The 27,944-nt window shown below is 42.4% G+C and overlaps 1 protein-coding gene across 6 annotated transcripts in view; it reads right to left on the reverse strand.

Annotated features, from left to right (window-relative positions):
- Positions 1-27,944, reverse strand: part of TBC1D1 (TBC1 domain family member 1) — a 286,650-nt gene that overhangs the window by 60,059 nt on the left and 198,647 nt on the right. For all 6 annotated transcript variants that reach the window (XM_089678369.1, XM_089678373.1, XM_089678372.1 and 3 more), the window contains one exon: positions 23,600-23,739. In XM_089678369.1, coding sequence (XP_089534495.1) covers positions 23,600-23,739 — 140 coding nt within the window. The remainder of the gene's footprint in view (positions 1-23,599; positions 23,740-27,944) is intronic.

Consider the following 27,944-nt stretch of genomic DNA (forward strand, 5'->3'; position numbering starts at 1 on the left):
AGAGAGCAGGGGGCAGGTCTGAGCATCACTCGGGAATGAGCCTGCTTGGGTGCCCCCATAGAAAGCTGCCAGGAGTGCCTGCGGGAAACCGTGAAGAGGAGGTTCAGGGTTGCTCTGTGCAAAACCACTGCACAGAGCAGGTAAGTATGATATGTATGTTCATTTTAAAATCAACCTGTAATATCACATTAACTGGTCTGTCAGAGCTGAAGCCACACTATCCAGCTAAACAGCTTACTCATTAGATAATGGAGGCAGTCAACAGGAGACAAAGTGTGCTAGCTCTGACTCAACTAGTTTCACACTGCACTGTTGGCATGTTGGGTTACTGTGACAAAACATGGCTCCATAAGGACCCAGCAATAATATAAAACAAAAATGATATTGGGAGTAATGTATGCTGTATCCCACAGGTGCTCAACCTGTGGCCCTCTAGCTGTTGCAAAACTACATGTCCCATCATACCTGTGCCTTTGAGAGTCATGTTTGTACCTGTCAGCCATGCAATGCCTCATGGGACTTGTAGTTCTGCAACAGCTGGAGGGCCACAGGCTGAGAACCCATGCTCTATCAGGTGTAGCCCTAACAGCTATAGAGCTGGTAATTATTTGCTGCTATAGTTGAGATACTCCGACCATTAAATTGCCACGATGATAAAGGTAGACAGGGTAAACAGAAGCAGGTGGGGCCATTTTATAGGCGGCTGGAATAAGAGTACAGAATAAATGAAGATAAGAAAACCAAGATTGCTTTGAAATGTTCATATCTGTAGTTCTAATTTTAGACTTCTGATATAAGAAAATAAGGAACAGAAAAGAAAAAGGTTGCCCAGATTACATTTTTATTATGGGACAATACCATTTTCCCAATGATTCAGGTAAATGGTCTGGTAGAGTTTTAATAAGTTAAATGGATGAAGTGACATTGCGGAACACTTTTGGACAGGCAGTTTTTTTGATCAGTTGTAAGACACAAACACTGGTCTGCACATGGACATACCAGTATGGTTCCATAACTGGCCCTGAACAACCAGCCTCATGATTCGTCATTAGAAGTGAGAAGAGAATTGTCCTTCCTTCACTATATGGGGCATATGCATGTACCAGGGTACTGGGGAACAGATTCAAAGTTGTGCATGCAAATTAGGGTGTCTGCTTTAGTTTCTTGCTGTAGACTTAAAGAATTTGCCAACTGGGAAGGTTTAAAGTGAAAATCAAGCCAAAATTATATAGTGGGAAAGGGTTAAAACATCTACTTTGTTGTAGTCTGTATTTCACATCATCTCCTACATGGTCAGGACAGGAAGAGAATAGAATTCTTAAGAAAATATTTTTTGTTACATTAAAGTGGTTGTAAACCCTCACATATGCCCAGTGAACTAACTAACCTCAGGTGATACACAGAGATGTAGCAAATCCTCCTACATAAGTTGACCCTGTCTATCTACAGCTGTCTGCTACATCCAAAGTGCAGAATTTACCCAGGATCTTATAGCTCTGAAAAGCAGGGGGTGGGGAGCTGAATTTACACTCAGTGAGGAGAGTTCTGGGATATAAATGGTTAGTACTTCTGTCTAACAGCACTATGGTTATTGGTTCAAATGCCAACGACAGCACTACCTACCTAGAATCTGCATGTTCTCCCTGTGCCTGTGTCGGTTTCCTGTGGGTACTCTGGTGTCCTCCCACACTCCAAAAGATATGCTGCTAGGTTAATTGTCTATCTAAATTGGCCCTAGTATGTGTATGTATGAATGTGAGTTAGGGACGTTAGATTGTATACCCTTTGTGGGTTAGGGACTGATGTGAATGCAATACATTGATGGCGCTATCCAAGTACCTGTAATAAATAAATAAAATATGTTTTGTGCATATTTCAAGTCTGGGGATTACAGCCACTTTAAGAAGGATTCAACCTCCTATTATTATACAGGATTTATATAGCGCCAACGGTTTGCTCAGTGCTTTACATTATAGTGGGAGACAATACAGCAACAATACAGTTCGAGCAAGAGGGATTTGAGGGCCCTGCTCCTTGGAGCTTACAATCTAGGAGGGCGGGGTGAATGGTACAGTAGGTAGTCACTGTGGGGGATGGAGTGGTTGGAAGAGTAGAGGATTCCAGAATTAGCAGAAGGCGGGATAGGCTTCCCTGACGAGAAATGTTTTCAGTGATCGCCGAAAGGCAAGTAGAGTAGGTGATAATCTGATAAATTGGGGTAGGGAGTTCCAGAGGATGGGTGACACCCTGGAGAAGTCTTGGAGATGAGCATGGGAGGAGTAGATGAGGGAGCTAGAGAGTAAGAGGTCTTGCGAGGAGCGGAGTGTACGGTTTGGGTGATATTTAGAGATTAGATAGGTTATGTAAGTTGGGGCAGTGTTGTGGATGGCTTTATATGTCATTGTTAGAGTTTTGAATTTTATCCGTTGGGCAACTGGGAGCCAGTGGAGGGATTGGCAGAGAGGGGAGGCGGATACGGAAAGGTTAGTGAGGTGGATGAGTCTGGCAGCAGCGTTCATGATAGACTGGAGGGGGGATAGTCTACAATGAGGTAGGCCAATGAGGAGGGAGTTACAGTAGTCGAGGCGTGATATGACAAGGGAGTTAATAAGTTGCTTAGTGGTTTCCGGGGTTAGGAATGGTCGTATCTTGGAGATGTTGCGAAGGTGAAGTCTACATGATTTTGTCAACGATTGGATCTGGGGCTGGAAGGACAGATGGGAGTCTAGGATTACACCTAGTACCCTGGCGTGAGGAGATGGACTGAGTATGGTGTTATCGATATTTATGGTGAGGTCAGTGGAGGTGGCACGGGCAGGGGGGAAAACTAGGAGCTCAGTTTTGGAAAGGTTGAGTTTGAGGAAGTGGAGTGACATCCAAGCCGATATGTCGCTTAGTAGGCTAGCGATGCGGGTTGAAACTGAAGGGGTGAGGTGAGGAGTAGACAGATAGATTTGCGTGTCATCAGCATATAGATGGTAGTTGAAGCCGTGGGAGTTTATCATGTGACCAAGGGAGGAGGTGTAGATGGAGAAGAGAAGGGGTCCAAGGACAGAACCTTGGGGGACCCCTACAGAGAGAGGGAGTGAGGAGGAGGTGGCAGCGTTATAGGTAACACTGAAGGAGCGCTGCGATAGATAGGAGGAGAACCAGGAGAGAGCAGAGTCCCTGAGGCCGAAAGAGTGTAGTTTTTTGAGGAGGAGGGGATGGTCAACCATGTCAAAAGCCGCGGAGAGGTCGAGTAGTAGGAGTATTGAATAGTGGCCGTTGGTCTTTGCAGTTAGTAGGTCATTAGAGAGCTTTAGTAGGGCAGTTTCGGTGGAGTGTAGAGGGCGAAACCCAGACTGTAGGGGGTCGAGAAGGTTGTTGTCAGTGAGGTGGGAGCTCAGACAATTGTAGACTAAGCGTTCTAGGAGTTTAGAGGTAAATGGCAGCAGGGTTTTATTGCTACCTGTATTCCCATTCCCTTTCTGTATCCCCACAAGGAAAGCAAGCGAGGGGAATTCACCCAATAAGAACACAGACACAATACATGATTAGGTCATAACATTTTCAAATCTTTAACCAAAACTATAAAAAAAAAATAAAGTTTTGGCTGGAAATCCACTTTAAATGCTACATGTTGATTCAGTCTAGCAATAGTTTTCCTCTCTTTTTCTACTACTGGCTATTGCACAAAAGAGAAGTGAGGAATAAATGTGCTTTCCATCAGTTTTTCATTGATTATAGCATAAAAGTACAAAAACTGAGCTGTAAAATGAAAAGGGATAAACCACCTGCACTGAAAGTAGTTTATTTCCTGCTTTTTTTACTAGTCTGGAAATGAAGTGTGAGTGTAGGGGAGGATCAATTCTGGGTCTTTAGCTTTGCCAGAGCCCACAGGTACACTTTATGATATCATTAGAAGCACAAGCACTAGCAGGTATCACTCCTGTATTGCACACCATTTCCCACCATACAGTATGTACAGGCAACAAAGAAAACCCCACCGTGCCCCAAAAAGAGCAACATCTCCCTTCTCATAAAAACTACATTTAGAAATGGCACTTCACAAATTGATACTTATGAATAATTACAGAATTTTTATTCTCTGCATATCTTAAATTATTGCAGGCAACAGTCCCTAACCCTCAAGGGGTGTACAATATAAGGTCCCTAACTTACATTTATACATACACGTACTAGGGCCAATTTAGACAGGAGCCAACTAACCTACCAGCATGTCTTTGGAGTGTGGGAGAAAACCAGAGGAAACCCACGCAGGCACAGGGAGAACATGCAAACTCTAGGCAGGTAGTGCTGTGGTTGGCATTTGAACCAATGACCCTAGTGCTGCTAGGCAGAAATGCTAACCACTTAGCCACTGTGCTGCCCAATCTTATTCTTTTTTTCCCTACCCATTTTTCTCATGGAGGCCATTATTACTAAGGGCAGATGAATCAATCTCTCTTTACTTCCTGAATTTCTGCCTGAAGCATGCGACTGGAACTTCCCAGGATGCAGCTATGAGGCCAGGGTGACATCACAAGTGCCTCACTCAACTAGGAAGTGGAAAAATAGTAATTCTTGGTTAAACAAACACTACTTATTTTCAATTACGAATGCAAGATGAGTTCATATCGGCATATAAAGCTGTCTGCTGTAGTGATTGTTTTATTGAAAGGTGGGCTTTAATAACAATACATTCTAAGTAGATTTTAACATAATGCGAATTTTGACTTGAAAAATACTAATTATATTTAGTCATGATAAAAAGAAAACATTTACAGATTTCAAACTCTATGCCTTGCCCTAAGCACATTTATGATCAGTAAGGTGGTTTTTGTTCTTTGGTGCATCAAAAGCATATGAATAAGTTGCCCTCTAGTGGAAAAAAATAAAATAGTACACTAGGGAATAGAATATACAAAAAACAAATACTTCTATTATACAGTGCCTATAAGAAAAAAACCTCATTCCATAGGAAGTTTTATTAGCATGAAAAACACACACACAAAACTCCAAATGACAAGTACAGACCCCCACTTTAAAGTGGTACTAAAGCTTTTTTTTCCCCAAAACATTTGTATTTTCGTACACAAAACTCAGAGTTGACTGTGCTTCTAGAAAAATCCATAACCACTTACTTTTGATTGCTTTGCAGCGGCACCATGCTGTTTCCTTTGTGCCGTTATCCTAAATTCCACTCAAGGAGGGCACACATTAATACGCATGCGACAGGACTTCATGTCCATCATTTATTGTGCCAGCATGCCTGCATGCCCCTTTATTCAAATAGCCTGAGAGGAAAACACACTTGGGAGCCTCTGTCAATCACTTGCCTTGGAAGGAATGGAGGTGTGACCTCTGCATGTTTACCTCTAGGGAAGTGTTTGTGTTGGCACAAGCTGTGTCTTCACATAAAGGCTGAAAGCATAGTCTAACACCGCATGGACGGGTGTCTCCAGAAGACCCTGCTAGTGCAAGGAGACACCCAAACATAGTGAAGTGGGGGTAGAGACAAAGGGACTAGACTGAAAAAAAAAAAAAAAAAAAGAAAGGCCAGCTTTAGAGGAGAGAGACGCAGCAAGTTATGCAAATGACTAGGTCTCCATCATCTTTGCACATCTGGACACAACTATGCTACCTACATTCCTCTTTACAAGACAACTCCAGCTATGTTAGGTTGCACAGGGATTGTGAGTGATTAGCTCTTTTCAGGCCCAGCCACAAATTTTCAAATCGGACTGAAATTTGAACTCTGACTAGGCCATTGAATGTTACTTTTATGGCATTCTTGTATAATTTGGGCTTTATTCTTAAGGTCATTGGACCTTGGACAGACCATTTCCATAGGCTCAGGTTTCTCGCAGACTACATCAGGTTTTATTCCAAGATATCCCTTTGTTTTGCCATATTCATTCAACCCCCAAAAGCTTTCTAGGGTCTACTACAGAGAAACATCTCCACAGCTTGCGGGTGCCACCACCATGCTTCACAGTGGGGATGGTGAAATTATGTGCAGTGTCTGGTTTATGGCAAATAAAAAGTGTTTGGTTTGATAGCAAAATTTTGGTCTCAGACCATACTGTGTGTCTCCAATGCCATCTAGCAAACTGTAGGCAAGATTGGTGTGAGTTTTAGTGAACAGTAGCTTTTTGCCACTCTCCTGTAAAGCTAGTTATAGATGAAGTTCACCTTTGGGAACTTGTTACATGTTCCATCCTAAAAATGGGTGTAACATGTCCCCCCCCGTGACAGCAGTGCAGGGAGAGGTTCCCCGTACTAGCTATCAGTTTTCAAAACTAACAGTTCTGCCCACACAGCTGCATTATTCATTCACAGTGTTTTATGAATGAATGGACTACAAGTCCTGACAGCCTTAACGGCTTTTGGCTTGTAGTCCCCAATGAACTACCATGTCACGGTGAGTGATGTGGTAGCTCATTGAGTCTTCCTGTCATCAAGTATGAGCTTGCCCATACAGAATGTACGATCAAGCTGATACACTGACAGTCTGCAGGAGACCTGCACGCCATCAGTGATCTGCTGATCGCTGGTGCAATGCTTTACAGGCATCCAACACAAAAAAATAATAAATGAGTATTTTATGTCCATTTATTATTTTTTGTGTAAAGGTGAACTTATCCTGTAAGCACCCAGGCAACAGTTGTTGCATGCAGTCTATTCAATCCCAGCCACTGAGGCATCTAACTATTCTAGAGCGATCAAAAGTCTTAGCGGCCTCTCACTAGTCTCCTGCTTGCAAGGCTACAAACTTTTGGTGGCTGGCCTGTCCTTGTCAGATTTACAGCTGTGTAATACTATTTCCATTTCTTAATGATGGATTTAACTGTACTCCATGGGATATTTAGGGGCTGGGAAATTTTCCTGCATCCATCCTCTGACTTGTGCTTTTCATTAATCTTTTCAGTTTTGTCGAATGTTCTTTTGTCATCATGGTGTGGGCTATGACACAATACTGACTCACCAGAAGATGGACCTTCCAGATACAAGTCTACAACAATCACTTACATCTCCTTGACTACACACAGGCCATCTCTTTCTAATTGGGTGCCCTAGTAATGATGTGCCTATGCCATAATAAAAAGGAGGGGGGGGTGCATACTTGAAGTTGGTCATTCTGTGTTTGTTTTTTTTTATTGTAATTTTAATTACTATTATTACAGGTACTTATATAGCGCTGTCAATTTAGGCAGCATTTTAGATATATATTGTATAGTCACATCAGTCCCTAACCCTCATGGAGCTAAAGTTTCAAACTCACATTCATACATACACATACTAGGGTCAATTTAAACAGGAGCCAACTAACATACCAACATGTCTTTGGAGTGTGGGAGGAAACCGGAGTACTCGCAGGAAACCTACGGAAGCATAGGGAGAACATGCAAATTTCAGGCAGGTAGTGCTCTGACAGGGGTTCAAATGGACTGCCCTAGTGCTGCTAGGCAGAAGTGCCAACCACTTAGCCATGGGCTGCCCATTCACTTTGCAAAGATCTGAGTTCACTTTGACATTACTTAATTTATTGTGTGTGTATGTATGTGTGTAATGCAAGATATATACATACTGACAGCTTTTAACTGTTGGGCACCTTACAGAGTAACTCAAAAATATTTTCATTTCAAATGGACATTAAGTAAATCCTCCTATACTACTTTTGTTTCTTGGCAGATATCACAATTTGGATACTAATTATAAGATGATAGGATGGAACTGAATTAAAGAAGTACAGCCAAAGCTTGTTTGGCTGTACGTCTCCTGTGGACACAGGAGTGCAGTTTGCTCTGCACTCCTGTGCTCAGTTTTAAGTCAAGAGTGGGCTAAAATCCACTGTCGGTTGACGTCACTGAGCCAGTCCAGGCTAGAGAAAGATTTCGGCCATATGGGCAGGATCCAACCAGAAGCCTAGAGCGGCACCTGGCTCAGCCCCTCAGTGAGCCGCTGAGAGCCTGAGCCAGCCGCTCCCTCCCCTTCCACAGTCCAGCGCGCCATTGAGCGCTAGGGGGACCAGAGCAGAGAGCCAGAAACAGTCATGGAATCCTGCTCAGAGCAGCAGAACTGAGCAATCAGTGATGTTCTCACCCTTAGAGCCGGAGGGGGACAGATGCAGCATTGGATCGATGCTGCATCCACCAAGGTAAGTATGATTAAAAAACCTAAAACAAAACAATTTTCTTTTTAAGATTTGTAAACTTTAAAGTTGTGCTACTTATACTAAAAACCCACAATGACCTTATCCATTTCATAATATATACCGGTATATAACAAAAGGGCCTAGAAATTATTTCTATAAGGCTTATGTAGGACATGCAGAGATACAAAGGATGTGTAGATTGTAAGCTCCCAGGATTAGGCCCTCCTATCCCTCTTGTATTGAACTGTATTGTTGCTGTATCGTCTCCCGTTATATTGTAAAGCGCTGAGCAAACTGTTGGCGCTATATAAATCCTGTATAATAATAATAAAAATAATGTGTAGTGAAGATAGTGCTGATCTTTGTTATCACTTTAGTTGTTTTCATGTTTCCGTTGTATACAGGTGTACAAGACGAGATTTTTTTTTTTGTTTGCCTTTTTCTTTTGCACTTTATTTCCATCTCAAATATGACACAGCCATGTCAGTTAAAGAGTTAATTACACATATATACAGTTGTGACCAAAATTATTCAACCCCCACTGAAATTGAGTGTTTTGGCCAGTTTGACATTGCTTTTGATCATTCAGTCATCTTGCTTACATTTACATTAAAGAGGCACTTGTAGGTCAGACAAATATAACATAACAGTTATAATGAAATAACCACAAATGTCTTTTCTGTGCTCACAGCATTATCAGTTTTATTCAACCCCCAAGTGACATTCAATCTTAGTACTTAGTACAGCATCCTTTTACAGTTATAACAGCTTTTAAACGTGAAGCATAGCTTGACACAAGTGTCTTGCAGCGATCTACGGGTATCTTCGCCCATTCTTCATGGGCAAAGGCCTCCAGTTCAGTCACATTCTTAGGCTTGCGCACTGCAACTGCTTTCTTTAAGTCCCACCAGAGGTTCTCAATCGGATTTAAGTCTGGTGACTGCGATGGCCACTCCAAAATGTTCCAGCCTTTCCTCTGCAACCATGCTCTAGTGGACTTGGAGGTATGCTTGGGATCATTGTCCTGTTGAAAGGTCCAACGTCTCCCAAGCCTCAGGTGTGTGACGGACTGCATCACGTTTCCATCCAATATCTCCTGGTACTGAAGAGAATTCATGGTACCTTGCACACGCTGAAGCTTCCCTGTACCTGCAGAAGCAAAACAGCCCCAAAGCATGATTGACCCTCCACCATGCTTCACAGTAGGCAAGGTGTTCTTTTCATCATAGGCCTTGTTCTTCCTCCTCCAAACATAGCGTTGATCCATGGGCCCAAACAGTTCTAATTTTGTTTCATCAGTCCACAGAACACTATCCCACAACTTTTGTGGTTTGTCCACATGGCTTTTGGCATACTGCAGTCGACTCTTCTTATTCTTTGGAGACAGCAAGGGGGTACGCCTGGGAGTTCTGGCACGGAGGCCTTCATTACGCAGTGTGCGTCTTATTGTCTGGGCTGAAACTTCTGTACCCACATCTGACAAATCTTTTCTCAGTTCCTCAGCAGTCACACGGGGACTTCTCTCCACTCTACGCTTCAGGTAGCGCACAGCAGTCGAAGTCAGCATCTTCTTTCTGCCACGACCAGGTAGCGTTTCAACAGTGCCCTTTGCCTTGAATTTGCGAATGATGCTTCCTAAGGTGTCTCTTGGTATGTTTAACATCTTTGCAATCTTCTTATAGCCATTGCCCTTCCTGTGAAGAGAAATCACCTCTTCTCTTGTCTTCCTGGACCATTCTCTTGCCTTCACCATGTTTGTAACCACACCAGTAAATGTCTAGAAGGAGCTGAGTATCACAGTCATTTTAAAGCTGCCTAATTGGTGCTTATTATGCTTGATTGCTGCTCGGTGACATCCACAGGTGTTTTCAATACCTGATGGAAAGCACCTGTATGAACCTCTGTTCTTCAGAGTGGTAGTCTTTAAGGGGTTGAATAATTGTGGCAATGAAGAAACCACATAAGAACCATTTACTACTGTATTACATAAACAATTGATGTCATTTTAGTTGCATTTGGGTAGTTACAACGTCCTTGTAGGATTTGATTCTGAATACAATTCCAAATGTACACTATAGTCCCTAAACCCCTTTACAGCATTGGGGGTTGAATAATTTTGGTCACAACTGTACATAAAATTTCCTAAACATTTATTATAGTTAGCACACAAATAAAAATGGAATATAAAGAAAAACAAAATTACCTTTCAATATTTTTTGTAACAGAACATAAAAATCTAAAACACTATGGATTCCATTTATTTATTCATTTAAAATGTCTGAACAGGCAAAGGACGCTGTTATTAGGAGGTGACATTATAGAATAATGGTCTTCCTACAGAATGAGGGAAAAAATTGGACAAAAACAAACAAAAAAAAAAAAACCACACACAGGATCCTCGGCTGACAAAAATGTCTACAGAAATTTTTACTTTACTCAGATAGTATACCAGAGGTATGAGCTACATCTGCTCGCTGTGTAAACATCCTGCATGCTATGTGTAAACATCACCAAAAAAAGTGTGAAGCTGTATATACAATGGAAGGGACACATTCCACATATACACAGCCAAACCTCATGTAAAGTACTACAACCCCACCCAGTGGTAACAAAACTAAGTGTTAAACAACCAGGTCAGAAATGAGAGGCTGGAGGAAGACCTCCACCTGATGGAATACAGTTTGGATACAAGGGTTGTAACGTCTGGTGTCAAACACTGTTGCATTTACAAACAAAAATAATGCGCTTAATTTAAATTGAAAAGAACTTCACCATGCTTTGATGTCACGGTAAATGGGATGATTTATAGAACAAAACTAGTTATTTAAACGCACAGGAACAGTTAGTATACCAACAGTTCTACCTTTTTTGATTGGGCAAGTTGCCCAAAGCCTATGGAAAATGTTGACACAATATAAATCCATGAATTATTTATTATCATTTATATGTTTCATCAAAGCTTGGTATATGTAGTTTAAGAAATGTATAAGCTAGTTTTTTTATTTGATGGGTTAAGTAATAGTTAAAAGTGTTACTAAACCCACAACAGTAAAATCAGTTTGTATGCAGTAAAGCATGCTTGTTATACTCACTGTGGGGTTAATCCTCTGCATTGTGTAAAAAGGCTGATTGATCCTTACTTCTCTGATCTTCTCCTTCCTATCTCCTGATAAGACTTATGGTGTGGAGACTCTGCACAGCTGTGTATAGCTATAGAGTTTTTGCATGTGATCAGTATAGGGCCAATCAGCACTGTCCAGACAGAGGTAAGGAGTTCTGCATCAGTCTAGAGAAGAAAGAAAACTCCTACAAGCTGTAACCAATGCTCTGCTGGACACTGATAGAAGTCACAAGACTGCTAACTGCTGATGAGAAAAGGTACCCTAATTTTCGCTCCATAAGATGCACCTGACCATAAGACGCACCTAGGTTTTAGAGGAGAAAAACAAGAAAACAAATATTCTGAACCAATGGACTGCAGACATAGTACAGGAAATGACCAGAGACTGCAGACATAGTACAGGAGATGACCAGAGACTGCAGACACAGTACAGGAGATGACCAGAGACTGCAGACACAGTACAGGAGATGACCAGAGACTGCAGACACAGTACAGGAGATGACCAGAGACTGCAGACACAGTACAGGAGATGACCAGAGACCGCAGACATAGTACAGGAGATGACCAGAGACTGCAGACACAGTACAGGAGATGACCAGAGACTGCAGACAGTACAGGGATGACCAAGAGACTGCGGACCTTTGGGGTGGGAGGGGGAGTGGGTACCTGAATTTGACAGGTACCCACTCCCACTTTAGTGTGGGCACCACTGCGCATGCTTGAGTAGCACTGCGCTTTGTGAATGGCCCGGCGTATTCTGGGACCTGTCATGTGTCTCAGAAGACGCCGGACCATTCACAAAGCGCAGCACTTCTCGTGCATGCGCAGTGGGCACCTGGCTGTCACAGCTGGATGCCCACACTAAAGATGCTGGAGTGGGAAGACTGCGCACTGCTGGACCGAGGAACAGGCAAGGTCCTGCTGCAGAGAAGAGCTGAGCGGCCAGCCCAGTATTCTGACACAGTGGCGGTGGCGGAAATACCGGACCGGCCGCTCCATATTCGCTCCATGAGACGCACTGACATTTTCCTCCCCTTTTTTGGGAGAAAAAAGTGCCTCTTATGGAGCAAAAAATACGGTATTTAGCCGTTTATATTTACTAAAATAATTGCAGATCTGTGTACTGTGGGAGACCAGATATAATGAATGCAGGGTCCTGGGTTTAGTAACAATTTAAGTTATGTGTAATAAAATGGAATGACACAGGGGAGAAGAACTGATCGCATGAAGAAAGGGAGGTTCAAAAAGGCATGGAAAGCCAAGACACCAGCTTAAATCTATCAGTAATTAGAAAGCAATCCTGCCCCTTGTCAGTGCAAATTAATATCAGCTGGTTCAGTCTCAACTGATGGTCTATAAAAAGGGAGTCTCATTACCAAGGGGTCACACAAGAAACATCTCATGATGGGTAAAAGCAAAGAGCTCTCTCAAGACCTTCACAACCTTATTGTTGCAAAACATACTGATGGCATTCGTTACAGAAGGATTTCTAAATTTCAGAATTTTCCAGTGAGCACTGTTGGGGCCATAATCCAGAAGTGGAAAGAACATCATTTCACCATAAACCGTCCACGAACAGGTGCTCCTCGCAAGATTTCTGACAGAAGAGTGAAAAGAATTATCAGAAGAGTTGTCCAAGAGCCAAGGACCACTTGTGGAAAGCTTCAGAAAGACCTGGAATTATCAGGTACAATTGTTTCAAACCAAACAATAAGTAATGTACTCAACCACCATGGTCTGCATGCTCACCACGCAAGACTCCATTACTGAAGAAAAAGCATGTTGAAGCTCATTTAAAGTTTGCTACACAACAGTTAGACAAGCCGGTGAAATACTGGGAGAATATAGTCTGGTCAGACGAGACCAAAATTTAACTCTTTGGATGCCATAACACACACCATATTTGGAGGTCAAATGGCATTGCACATCACCCCAAAAACACCATCCCAACAGTGATGTTTGGAGGTGGGAACTTCATGGTGTGGGGCGGTTTTTCACCATACAGTACTGGCAAACTTAATTGAAGAAAGGATGAATGGAAAAATGTACCAAGACATTCTTGATAAAAATCTGCTGCCATCTACTAGGATGATGAAGATGAAACGAGGGTGGACATTTCAGCAAGACAATGATCCCAAACACAAAGCAAAGGAAATGCTCAATTGGTTTCAAAGAAATAAAATAAAGCTGCTAGAATGGCTCAGCCAAACACCTGACTTTAATTCAATAGAAAATCTATGGAAATAACTAAAGATCAGAGTTCACCGAAGGGGCCCACAGAACCTTCAAGACTTGAAGACTGTTTATGTGGAAGAATGGGCCAAAATCACACCTGAGCAATGTGTGCAACTAGTTTCTCAATAAAGGAGGCATCTTGAAGTTGTCATTACCAACACAGCATTTTGTTCAAAGTATTAAATAAATTTCAGTAAGCGTGTTCAATACTTTTTCCCTTTGTCATTCCATTTTATTACACAAACTAATTTCTGAACCTAATTTGTTTTGGTTGGATTGCATGGGTTGTTACCGACATGTGGTGAAAATTTTATGTCAATAACACTATATAAATCTATTTACCTAGAAAAGTGGTGACGTGTTCAATACTCATTTTACCCGTTGTTTGTGTGTGTTTGTATATGTATGTGTGTATGTGTATATACACTGCTCAAAAAAATTAAAGGAACACATTAGATCTCAATGGGGAAAAATATCATGCTTGATATCTATACTGATTTGGACTGGGTAATGTGTTAGTAACCAAGGATGCCCCATCGTTTGATGGAAATGAAAATTATCAGCCTACAGAGGACTGAATTCAAAGACACCACAAAAATCAAAGTGAAAAAATGATGCAGCAGGCTAGTCCATTTTGATGAAATTTCATTGCAGCAACTCAAAATGCTACTCAGTAGTTCGTATGGCCCCCATGTGCTTGTATGCATGCATGACAATGTTGAGGCATGCTCTTAATGGGACAATGGATGGTGTCCTGGGGTATTTCCTCCCAGATCTGGACCAGGGCATCACTGAGCTCCTGGACAGTCTGAGGTGCAACCTTGCAGCGTCAGATGGACCGAAATATGATATCCCAGTGGTGTTCTATTGGATTTAGGTCAGGAAGGTGTGGGAAACCATTCAATGGTATCAATTCCTTCATCCTCCAGGAACTGCCTGCATATTCTCGCTACATGAGGCTGGGCATTGTCGTGCACCAAGAGGAACCCAGGACCCAAAGCGCAGGGACTGACAATGGGTCCAAGGATTTCATCCTGATTACTAATGGCAGTCAGGGTGCCATTGTCTAGCCTGTAGAGGTCTGTGCATCCCTCCATGGATATGCCTCCCCAGACCATCACTGACCCACCACCAAAACCGTCATGCTGAACAATGTTACAGGCAGCATAATGATTTCCACAGCTTCTCCAAACCCTTTCATGTCTGTCATATGTGCTCAGGGTGAACCTGCTCTCAACTGTGAAAAGCACAGGACGCCAGTGGCAGACTTGCCAATTCTGGTGTTCAATGACAAATGCCAATTGAGCTCTATAGTGCTGGGCAGTGAGCACAGGGCCCACTAGAGGACGTCAGGCCCTCAGGCCACCCTCATGTTTCCGATTGCTCAGAGATATTGACACCAGTGGCCTGCTGGAGGTCATTTTGTAGGGCTCTGGCAGTGCTCATCCTGTTCCTCTTTGCATAAAAGAGCAGATACCGGTCCTGCTGATGGGTTAAGGACTTTCTACGACCCTATCCAGCTCTCCTAGAGTAACTGCCTGTCTCCTGTAATCTCCTCCATGCGCTTGAGACTGTGCTGGAAGACAAACCTTCTGGCAATGGCATGTATTGATGTGCCATCCTGGGGGAGTTGCACTGCCTGTGAAACCTCTGTAGGATCCAGGTGTCACCTGATGCTACCAGTGGTGACACTGACCCTAGCCAAATGCAAAATTAGTGAAAACAGTCAGCAAAGATGAGTAGAGAAAAAAAATGTCAGTGGCCTCCACCTGTAAAACCGTTCCTGTTTTGGGGGTCATCTCATTGTTGCTCATCTGGTGCACCTGTTAATTTCATTAACACTGAAGCAGCTGAAACTGATTAACAACCGCCTCTGCTACTTAACTGACCAGATCAATATCCCAGGAGAGAGAGGGGGAGAGAGAGACCATATATTTTAAACTGCTTGAGGATGGGGTATAATGTAATAAAAACAGTATATAAAGCCTGCAATAAATAAATATCGTGTGATGACAGAAGTAGTAACACTGGCTTAAGATAGTACTTATGGTGCTAAACTGCAGGGATCAGAATTAAACATAACTGCATACATGCATTAGATTTTAGCATCCTAAAATTAATTTTTTTGCATTTCCTTGCCACACACTGCTAACTTGTTATGAGAAAAATGTCCATAATCTGACAACTAATAACCATGTCGAATACACTGATGTACAATGGAAGGATCAAACCAGATTATCAGATTATCATACGGGAGGCTGAAGATTTACTGTGGTGAAAGGAGGACAGTCTGAATTCTTTCAAATACACCTGTCATGAGAGAAATCATGGGGCCACCATAACTGACAGTCTTCTGAAAAAAAGAATAACTTTTCAAAAGACTGTAGTGGGGTTTCTAGAATGACCCACTGACTTTAAAACTTGGCAGACAGATTATAATCTGACTGTAAGAAACCTCCTTTAGATCCAACAACTATGTAGTTCAAGGACATACATAATAATTACAGAGTTCAGGAAAGTCCAGCAGCCTGAGAAAACCTATGACATGTTGAAATACTTGCCAGCTGGATGCGGTAGGTACATTTACGGCCATATGCATTCAAGGACTTACTTCACTGAATGCATACAGCCCTAAACAGAAGTACTGCTTGGTACAGCAACCAGCTGTCACATATCACATTTCTGCTCAGTGAAAACCAAAAACTGAGCCATCAGTGGTTTTGGATCGCTCAGTTCTCGGTCTTAGAGGTGGTTGGGGACAGGTGTACCTTCAGACCAATGATGCACCTATGTAAGTATGAGTGTTTGCTTCTTTTTTGAAATCCTGAACGTCTCTTAAAATTAGCATCAGTGTCAGGGCCCTACTATGGGTACAAAAAACAAATAATATACACATACGTGGTATCACTGCAATCGTCAGGAGTGAAAGACTTTATTTTGGGCTGTTCACTGGTGGTAGGTTATGGTAATAGCAAGAAATATACAGCTAAATTAAAAAAAAAAAAAAAAAAAAAAAAGTTTTTAAATATTTTTGGCAGTTTTTTTTTTTAAATATATATTACCATTTACCACCAAATGAAAACCAATTGGTCTTTGAAAAAAAAAAAAAAGGAAGGTATAATCCACCTGGATACGTCAAGTAGTTGTGATAATATGTACAATTTTACTAATACATTTCAAAGTTATTTCAAGAACTATTCACCCTGATGTCATCACAGAGGACAAGGGGGCTCTTGATGAGCCTCATCACCCACAAAGCGTACTGCAGGAAGAGGTGAAAGGTACTGCATCCCATTGATGGCCCAGAGGGGAGTCCATACCAGGGTAGAGGTGTCCATATGATGATCCAGCTGACCCACGGAGATATAATTATTCTCAAATGCGTGGTGGTATTACGCATCTGGTGAGTGTGTAATTCTGTTATTTATTTATCACCGGAGGACTCACTAAGGATCACTTATATTTGAAGCTTCATGTTTATTCAGTGATTGATATATGGACTTTATCACCTTATCGGCACTATTTGCACTTTGATGGATGTACATTTACACTGTAGTCACTATGCATTTGCCCTGCTGATTGAATTGTCACTTGAATTAAGCACTACCTGCACTTTATATGATATTAAGATCATTTCCCATCATTGTATTGCACATTATATTAAGATTTACATCATTTTAGCGCTGCGCTTTATTATATCATTAATAAGGACTGGTAATCCTAAATTTACCCTTGGAAGACAAAAATAAAACAAAGACAATGGATAATATTTCCAGACACGTAAAATAAACCTCCTCGGTTTTGAACATAAATAAGGGCTCAATCACACCTTCATTCACACCCAACGCAGTCCCTACACAAGGACAAGAAATATAGTCTTATGACAGCAAGTAAAAACAGCTGCTAAAATGTTTGGAAGACTGTAGAAACAATTGAGTACTGTCCGTGATACTTTTTTTATTTGCACTAACATACAATTTTGAGGACAAGCTTTCGGGGTATGTCCCCTTCTTCAAAGTCCAAGCAGTACTATTACAAATCACAAAGTTTAAGCAGAATGTTAGAAGGGATGAAAAAAAAAAAAAAAGGCTACAGATAGAAGACTGTAGGAAACTGAATGTACTTTAGAAAAGTGCTGGTAAAGGATTCTGAAGTTGCCCCAAGAATGTACAGGACTAGAAATGGCCCAAACAGTGAGGGGAATTCCAGTTTTAGTGAAACCCCCACTAGGGTAAGAGATGTCCAGGGATGGGGAAGGTATGTTGGATCCCTGCACTGACAGTCCTGCAGCCACCTCTAATAAACCTTCTCTATCCTAGGTAGAACTGGCTTCATATCTCAAGTGTGTATAACTAAAGACGAACATCAGTCAAAAATTTAATAACTAGTATTTTAGCTTTAAACACACCATGAAATGTGCACAGGTTTGCAACTAAATTAGAGAAATAACTCCAGTGCTGCAAGAGGTTTTTTTTCTTTTTACAGACTGATGAATTAAAATATTTTATAGCCTGAAGTACTAGATCATCCTAAAGATTAAATATCTACTTCCTCATCAGCAGAAAATTCTGTTACTAAAGTTGCGCAGACTTGACAGAAATATTCCACTTGGAGAAAAACCAGATCACTCACCTTCCCCCTGACAAATATCACACCAAATACAGCAATAAAGGAACAGAGCAAAACACAGGTCACCAGAATTCTATGATCACAACTTTTGCTTTTGCTACAAAATATCCAGCACTTTTTTTTCCCCTTCTCACACTCCTGTAGGGTGTTTAGAGTGGAATTTGGGATATACCCAATCTAAAAAAATACTCTACCCCTCCCCCCCTCCTAACACCTAAACTAACCTGTGTAAGATCAATCTGTATATGTAACGATTCCCATTCTGCTCTGGTCACATGATCTCCTCTATGTCAGCCAGTCGCTTCTGCAGGCGATAGGAGAGAGGGCTCGACAACGGCTGGTAATGCCTGGCAGAAGTGATGTCACCTATGGCCAATCCATTGTCAGCGCTCCCTTCTCTCCCCTGCAGCGGCGTTGGCTGACATGAGAGCAGGATCACATAACCAGACATACATATCTTTCTTTCACGTTAGTTATTGTTAAGAGGAGGGAGGGAGTATTTTTAAGATTAGTTAGGTATATCCCAGAATTCCACTTTAAGCAATCACAGTAACAGTTTTTATAAATAGAAAATTTAAACCACCAACTGTCAACGTAAGGCCCCTTTCACACAGACGGACCGATAAAAACTGCCTGTACATTTTTCTGGCAGTCCTGATCGGACCATCTATTGTTCTCTATGGGGAGGGGGATGTAAGCAGCCATGTGCATCCAATCCATTCCCCATCCGTCTAGTGCGGGTGTCGGCAACCCGCGGCTCCGGAGCCGCATGCGGCTCTTTTTCACCTTTCCTGCGGCTCCGGAGCACACTGCCCACCAGGTGACAGGCAATAGGGTCGGCAAGCCGCGGCTCTTTTAATGCAGCTCTTCTGTGTGCCGGGCGCCCGCTGGCAAACATTGGCTGTCAGGATGTAGGCGGGGCAGCCCGGATGTAGGCGGGGCAGCGTGACGAACTCCTCTCCTCTCACAGTCCGCCCTGAAGACCAGAACGGCGCGGGAACCCAGCGAGAGGAACGCGCGGAGCAAAGGTAAGTGAATTCACACAATATGGGGAATGAATTACTATAGGGGGGATGAATTACTATATGGGGGATGAATTACTATAGGGGGGATGAATTACTATAGGGGGGATGAATTACTATGGGGGATGAATTACTATGGGGGGGATGAATTACTATATGGGGGATGAATTACTATGGGGGATGAATTACTATATGGGGGATGAATTACTATATGGGGGATGAATTACTATGGGGGATGTATTACTATATGGGGGATGTATTTTCAGTTTTAAAAATGTTTCTTTCAAAATAAATTTCAATCGTGGTTTTGGCGAGATTTGGCTCAGTCGAAAAAAAAGGTTGCCCACCACTGACCTAAGGCTATGATTGTGATTATGACGATACACTGTGGCCCTGATTAACCCTTTGCTTACTGGGCCCTTAAACCCCCTTCATGACCAGAGCGTTTTTTGCAATATATGCAGTGTCGGATTTGTTTTAAATGTTGCAATGGTTTTGCGGCTCCCAGTCTTTTTTTCCCTCTCGGAAACGGGTCCAAGTGGCTCTTTATGTCTTAAAGGTTGCAGACCCCTGGTCTAGTGGATCAGAAAGGATGACAGTCAGATGTAAACTTCTTTATGTTTACATCCAACCGCCCCATAGAGAACAGCATGCTGTGTGCATGTCCACTCTGCACAAGTGGAGCAGACACAGACCAGTCATTCACCTGTACAGCGGGGCCTTCGGACAGACTCCGCTTGGCAGAGTCTGCTGGTGTGAAAGGCTCCTAAAAGATATAGGAGGGTCTCAACTGCAATCTCTGAAAACTACAGAATATTGTTAGACTATGAAAATTCTACAAGAGATGGTTAGAGGCTGCAGACATAATACAGTGGTGGTTGGAGACTAGAAATGTGCTGTTGGAGGTGGTCAGACACAGGGGACTTGTTACACAACTGCTTGAAATTAGAGGAAAAAAATGGCCCCATATGGTGCTATTAATATTTTCACTGCAAGAACCATTAACAAAAACCTGGAAGGAGAAAAAAGGAGTTATTTTGTATATCCTATCAGGTAATGTACTGATAAAGTCTTAGCAAGCATCTATGCAGAAAAACAATGCCTACTGGCTGCTGGGATCCGAGGGCCACACAACAAATACAATAGAGGGTTGGAAACCGAGGGAATAAAGAGATTATTGTAAGCAACCTTGGCATTGTATCTCAACTGCTGTCAATGTCACATTTGCTGAACACTTTAACTAATATGTAAATGTGGAGAGAATTATAAAGGAAGCTATAGAAGCTATAAGTAAATAACTCCTATAATGAATTATGATCACAACATGAATACGGTTGGTATTTGCAATAGTGGTTGCAAATAAATTCCCTATTTGAACAGACCCTCTACAGGTTATGACAAAGGGGTCCCACGCCCTACAGCTCTTATAAATTTTCCCAGTTTGGTGGAAAAAAATATGCAATTACAGATTTCGGTTTACCACTTGCTGTATCGCTAATAAGTTTACAAGGAGTCCAGTACCCCAAATGACAACAGTCATACTGTTTAAATTCAATTTAAAACTCACTGATCTTGGGGCTTTGCTCATACAAGTGCATGACTTAACAAGGACTCCACAATCATTATGAACAGCTTTTCCTTATTATGCTAAGCCATAGCTATGTGATTGCTATTGTCCTTTATAACATATACCTATAACTTCGACTGCAGAATATCCAAACATTCAGATCAGGCTCTGATTTTGGCATATTTATCCATGGCTATTAAGTCTTATACACACGGATATCACTAACTTACAGTAGTAATAAGGATTTGAGCCTTCTTGATTTCTCTTTGTGCATTTAAAATTTGTATTATGCGAGTTTACGGATGCTCATTATAGTTGGAACAGTAACTTGTCCTCGATTGTGAAATACATTTTAGAATCAGTCTGCAATAAGTCTTTAAAGTTTAGAAGGGTTTTGAACACAAACCCCAACTGTTGGTGTGGATTTCAGGCAGAAATGTTTACTTGTGGCTTTGGTTAATGTTTTGCTGCATGTCTTGCTTTGTTGTATCTGAACTGTCCCCTCTGATCGCTGATAGTGATGTATACCAACCACATCTGAGCAATTCATTTTTAATATTCAAAGCAAACTTTCCCATCAGTCTGTCTCCATACTTTATTTTGCGGAGAAAACACTTTGAAAAACTCCCCCCTAGCATCTCTGGCAGTAGTAGATAATCTATGTAGCTTTTACTTCCTGGAATCCATCTGCCCTTAGCTCAGGCGTGCAGACAGGAGATTGTGCTTAGCAGAGGAAGTCCCTCCTTCCCTCCTGGAATGCATGACATAATTTGCCTAGGCATGGAAACCAGGACGTAACTGAAGGAATGTAAAAAAAAAAAAAAAGTTTAAAGCAAGTAATTATTATATACTTTCCTATCTTTTTACTAATGCTAGTAGCATAAGGATTAAAAAATAGTCGATGTTGACTGACAGAATGAAGTTCCACTTTAAATGTAAAACATTACAAATGTATAGTTTTCATATGATTACTACCATGAAAAACGTGTTCTAATATTATTCAGTGTATTAAATCTTTGCTCTTCTTTTACATGACATAATGTTCTTCACTTTACACACAGACTAAGCTATCCTGCAAAATTGCCAGGAAGAAGACAAAACAGCAGTAATCTTATCTACAGTATCTCACAGAAGTGAGTACACCCCTCACATTTTTGTAAATATTTGATTCTATCTTTTCATGTGACAACACTGAAGAAATGACACTTTGCTACTGTGTAAAGTAGTGAGTGTACAGCTTGTATAACGATGTAAATTTGCTGTCCCCTCAAAATAACTCAACACACAGCCATTAATGTCTAAACCGCTGGCAACAAAAGTGAGTACACCCCTAAGTGACAATGTCCAAATTGGGCCCAATTAGCCATTTTCCCTCCCCGGTGTCACGTGACTCATTAGTATTACAAGGTCTCAGGTGTGAACGGGGAGCAGGTGTGTTAAATTTGGTGTTATCGCTCTCACTCTCTCATACTGGTCACTGGAAGTTCAACATGGCACCTCATGGCAAAGAACTCTGAGGATCTGAAGAAAAAAAAAAAAAAGAATTGCTGCTCTACATAAACATGCCTTCGACTATAAGAAGATTGCCAAGACCCTGAAACTGAGCTGCAGCACGGTGGCCAAGACCATACAGCGGTTTAACAGGACAGGTTGCACTCAGAACAGGCCTCGCCATGGTCGACCACAGAAGTTGAGTGCACGTGCTCAGCGTCATATCCACAGGTTGTCTTTGGGAAATAGACATATGAGGTTGAAGGGGTGGGGGGTCAGTCTGTCAGTGCTCAGACCATATGCCGCAAACATCATCAAATTGGTCTGCATGGCTGTCGTCCCCGAAGGAAGCCTCTTCTAAAGATGATGCACAAGAAAGCCAGCAAACAGTTTGCTGAAGACAAGCAGACTAAGGACATGGATTGCTTGAACCATGTCCTGTGGTCTGATGACACCATCTGAACCAGATAAGCTTATCTTGGTCTCAAGTGTGTGGCAGCAACCAGGTGAGGAGTACAAAGCCAAGTGTGTCTTGCCTACAGTCAAGCATGGTGGTGGGAGTGTCATGTTCTGGGGCTGCATGAGTGCTGCTGGCACTGTGGAGCTACAGTTCATTGAGGGAACCATGAATGCCAGCATGTACTGTGACATACTGAAGCAGAGCATGATCCCCTCCCTTCGGAGACAGGGCCACAGGGCAGTATTCCAACATAATAACAAACGCAAACACACCTCCAAGACGACCAGTGCCTTGCTAAAGAAGCTGAGGGTAAAGATGATGGACTGGCCAAGCATGTCTCCAGACCTAAACCCTATTAAGCATCTGTGGGGCATCCTCAAAACGGAAGGTGGAGGAGCGCAAGGTCTCTAACATCCACCAGCTCCTTGATGTCGTTATGGAGGAGTGAAAGAGGACTCCAGTGGCAACCTGTGAAGCTCTGGTGAAATCCGTGCCCAAGAGGGTTAAGGCAGTGCTGAAAAATAATGGTGGCCACACAAAATATTGACACTTTGGGCCCAATTTGGACATTGTCACTTAGGGGTGTACTCACTTTTGTTGCAAGCAGTTTAGACATTAATGGCTGTGTGTTGAGTTTTTTGGAGGGGACAGCAAAGTTACACTGTTATACAAGCTGTACACTCACTACGTCACATTGTAGCAAAGAGTCATTTCTTCAGTGTTTCACATGAAAAGATATAATAAAATATTTACAAAAATGTGAGGGGTGTACTCACTTCTGTGAGATACTGTATAAAGTTTAAAAAAAAAATAAGAAAAAAAATGATTAATTATACTAAATATTGTATTTGCATAGGCCGGCTACATACAGTGATCAGAATGAAATATGTCATGCATGCACATTTTTCTTGTACACACAAATTAAAATTCTTACCATCAAATCTGTTTGGAGAATCACATCCCTTCTGAGGTGTGGCAACGCGCAGGAAAATCTGCTGCCTCCAAGAATGTCGCCGTGTTCTTACAGGGCTTCTAGTTTCCACGTCGCTATTGATGGATGTGCAGTCAAAGTCACTAAAACAAAGACAATGTATAAACGGTTACATACCTGTGCAGTTATAAAGTAGTATGCCCTGATGATCCCTGGAAAAGCTGATACTCTACTTACACGGCCACACTTTGAAATGAGTCTACATGCATACCCTCCCCGGAATAAAAATCAGTCATACAATGTTCAAAGTTTCAGGAGAACAAAAAGTAAAAGCTTTTTTTTTTGTTCCCCATTTTGGATAAAGTAAGGGAGGGTTACTGCCCCTGTTAGGTTGTGGGGCTTTTTTTTGCCATCTCTGTTGCATTGGGGAGGTTTTCCTTCATATCCTGGCCCATTGCCAAGACAAGAAGTTTGAGGAAATACCAGCACAGTGAGGGAATCCCTTGTTGTCACCAGAACTAGTGTCCCCATCGGAAGAGTTCATCTCTGTTCCTGTTCTGGTGACAACCCGAAATTTGGGATTTTCTTTCACTTTCCAGTGAGAACAGTAAATAGGACAAATAGAGAAGGTGAATCTACCAAAGGAGAGCAAAGACAACAATAAAATACTGACAGGTGTACTTTAACCACCTTCCGCCTGCCCTATAGTACAATGACGGGCGCAAGGTGGTTCTCTCGTTCTGATAGGATGTCTTATGATGTCCTACCATTCTCACTGCGCGTGCCCGGCTCAGGGAGCGCGCAGCGTGGCGATCGCTGGTGCGCTGTGTCCCTCGGACACAGTGGATCACGGAAAGAGCCGAAGATGTCGGCTCGGTCATGTGATCAGCTGTGTCCAATCACAGCTGATCACATGTAAACACGGAAATGCCGGTTATTGGCATTTCTCTCCTCTCGAGCTGTCACGCTGACAGCTCGAGAGGAGAGCCGGTAATCGGCTTTCCGCGGGACATGTACACTGATCATCAGGGCACTGATGATCAATGTGCCCTGTTGATCAGTGTGGCACCAGAAGTGCCACCTGTCAGTGCTCATCAGTGCCACGTGCCAGTGCCCCATCAACGCCACATATCAGTGCATACCAGTGCACATCAATGCCACATATCAGTGCCCATCTGAGCTGCCTTTCAGTGTCACCCATCAGTGCCAGTCAGTGCCACCTATCAAAGCCAATCAGTGCCACCTATCAGTGCTGCCAATCAGTGCCACCTATCAGTACCAGTCAGTGTCGCCTATCAGTGTGCATCAGTGCCAGTCAGTGCCGCCTATCAGTGCCAGTCAGTGCCGCCTATCAGTGCCGCCTATGTGTCATGTATCAGTGCTGCCTTTCAGTGCCCATCAGTGATGCCTGTCAATGCCCATCAGTGCAACCTACCAGTGCCTCCTCATCAGTGCCCATCAGTGCCACCTATCAGTGTCCATCAGTGCAGTCTATCAGTGCCCATCACTGCAGCCTGATTAGTGCACATCAATGAAGGAGAAAAATCACTTATTTACAAAATTGTATAACAAAAACTAAGAAAAAACTTTTTTTTTTTCAAAATTTTCAGTGGTTTTTGGTTTGTTTAAGAAAAAATAAAAATCCCAGCGGTGATTAAATACCACCAAAAGAAAGCTCTATCTGTCTCAAAGAAATTATAAAAATTTCATATGGGTACAGTGTTGCATGACCGCGCAATTGTCATTCAAAGTGTGACAGTGCTGAAAGCTGGAAATTGGCCTGGGCAGGAAGGGGGTATAAGTGCCCTGTAGGCTAGTGGTTAAAGTAGTTATAATAATTGCACTTTTGACTGTCTTTGTAAAGTATGTGTATGCATCATCAGATCCTAACATATTACCAGACAAAACAGCAAATCTAGGGTCAAGAGTATGTGTGGTATATGAATGATTCTATCACTATACTTTGGGAAGCTTCAGTCATGAGGTTTATACTAATGATTTGGTTTAGGACAGTAAAGAAATTCTATTTCTTCAGCTTCCCAATTTTCAAGGCGATATGATCTTCCAAACAGCCTCAGGGTGTATGTTAATGGGCAAATGCAACCTGCTTTTAGATGCATTTACTGGCATTTCACATATGTTTGAGATGCTTCTGAGATCATTCACAGTCCATTGACAAGTGCAGTTGACTACCAAAGCAACTTCATGCTGCTTTTTCATCCCTAAAGGCTTCTATAGAGTAAAATGCAGTTCTGATGCAAACGAAAGTACACTGGCACAGGCCCTTACACCCCGGTCACATCAAGTCCGACTTTGAAATCATGCGACTTACAGTGAAGTCGCACGATTTCAAAGGAGACATGCTGATTTCAGGTGTGATTTGCAAGACATTTGACACAGATGTCTATGCAAATCACATGAAAAGTAGTGCATGTACAGCTCTGGAACCGCACCGATTTGACTGCTGTAATTGCAGATAATAAGGTGTCACTTGGCATACGATTTGCAAGCCGCATGTTATGCAAATCGCATTCCAAGTTGCACCCAATGCGACTGGGGTGTAAGGGTCCAGTCACAAAAGCCACAGCTTTATAAAACGCAGCTGGTGTGTGGTGCGGTCTGGCAGGAATCACCGTTGTTTTTTGTTTTAATAATGAACTTTACTGAAATGTCACACAGACATTTCATTACGTTCATCTGACCACTGTGCAGTGCGAGGGGGTGCGCTGAAAAAATAGTGCATGCACTACTATTTTTCAGTACACCGTGCCTGCAAACCACCGCAATGCAGTGATGTGAATCGGGCACACAGGAGACCAGGCATTTTGCTGTCCTGCGGTGGGACTGCGCTAGAATAACCGCTCAGCACAGTCCCACCGCATCTGGTGTGAATGGACCCTTACTGTGCCAACAATTATCCTCCATCAATAGAGATTATACAATGCAATGATTATTGTTCTCCAATTAATTTGAAATCTTCAGCTATGATAAAAGGGTATTCGCACTCTGTGTGTTGCATTTTTGTTTATTATAAAAAATGTAGCATTGGAAATGAGACTCCAGTGTATGGGCAGGTTTTGCCCTGCAAGCTACTCCATGAGGTGTTTCACCCAAGTAGGGCTTTGTCAAGGAGCAAGTCTCTACAAGTCGTACATATAAGCCCCATCAAGAAGCAAAATGAATGAGCGAGGAGGGTGCAGAGTGTCTTCAGAAGCTGCGTACGCAATAAATTTTATTGAATTTTATGGGAAGCAGCGTGTGCATGCTGTTGCTGTTGCTACTAAACTTCTAGCACATTTTGCTGGCTGATAGCTAAAAAGAGTGGGAAATTTGAGTGGAGAGTGAAAAAGTTTTACTTTTGACTGCTGGTGCTTGTAGTTGTTTTATTTTCTTTTTTGAGTCTTGCTAGAAGCTTTTACTTTTTTAAATAGAATTGTTTTCTTCCTTTCCCGGCCTTCCTTCAGTCTGCTAATTAAGGGGAGGGGTAATTGGTCACAGGTGCTACAGGTACTATATAACTTTCTATAGAGTTCACTCTGAGCTTGCTCATTCTTGGGCTTGCCTGTATTTTGCTTGCTGGACCTTTGACCAAGTGGACATTTGATTAAGTGGAGTTAAAAAACCAGCGTTGAAAACAGGAGTCTACTAACCTGTAAGTGACAACTGATATTTCCTATTAGTAATATTAATACTGCAACTGGGATATGAGTGCTAGCAGGGTGGAAGGTTTTGTGCAGTGCACAGTGTGCCGCATGTATGCAACAATGGAGCAACAGCTCCAGGAAGGATAAAGTTGAGACAGATGTGAGCGGGTTGCCCTTCTGAAGCTCACGTTAGAGATCTGGAGGAGCAAGTTGCAACACTGGGCAGAACCGACAACCTTGAAAGGGGTCTTCTGCTCTCTGAGCAAGTAGCTAATGGTATTGATGTGGAGGAGCTAATCAGGATTATAAGATAGGAAGATGGGTTACGGTAATGAGAGGGTGTGGTAGGGGCTCACAGAAAGGAAGGCTGGCCCAGGGATTGTGCACCCAAACAGATTTGCTAAGTTGGATGAAGATGTGGGGGTGGCAGCTCCTGATGTCACTGCTATCCCTAACAGGTGGGAGAGCAGACCATCTGGGAGGGGAGGCGAGGATAGTGCGGGAAAGCCTAGACATTTGGTGGTAGTAGGGGATTCTATAAATCAGAAGGACTAATAGAATAGTTTGTCGCCAGGATGGCCTCAACCGAATGGTTTGCCATCTCCCTGATGCCAGGGTTCGGCATGTGGTGGACCGGGTTGATAAATTACTGGGAGGGGCTTGGCATGACAAGTTATCTTGGTCCATGTTGGAACCAATGACAG

The sequence above is a fragment of the Staurois parvus genome, unplaced genomic scaffold (assembly GCF_062004578.1).
Source record: "Staurois parvus isolate SC_StPar_1 unplaced genomic scaffold, SC_StPar_1.0 ptg000204l, whole genome shotgun sequence".
NCBI classification, from domain to species: Eukaryota; Metazoa; Chordata; class Amphibia; order Anura; family Ranidae; genus Staurois; species Staurois parvus.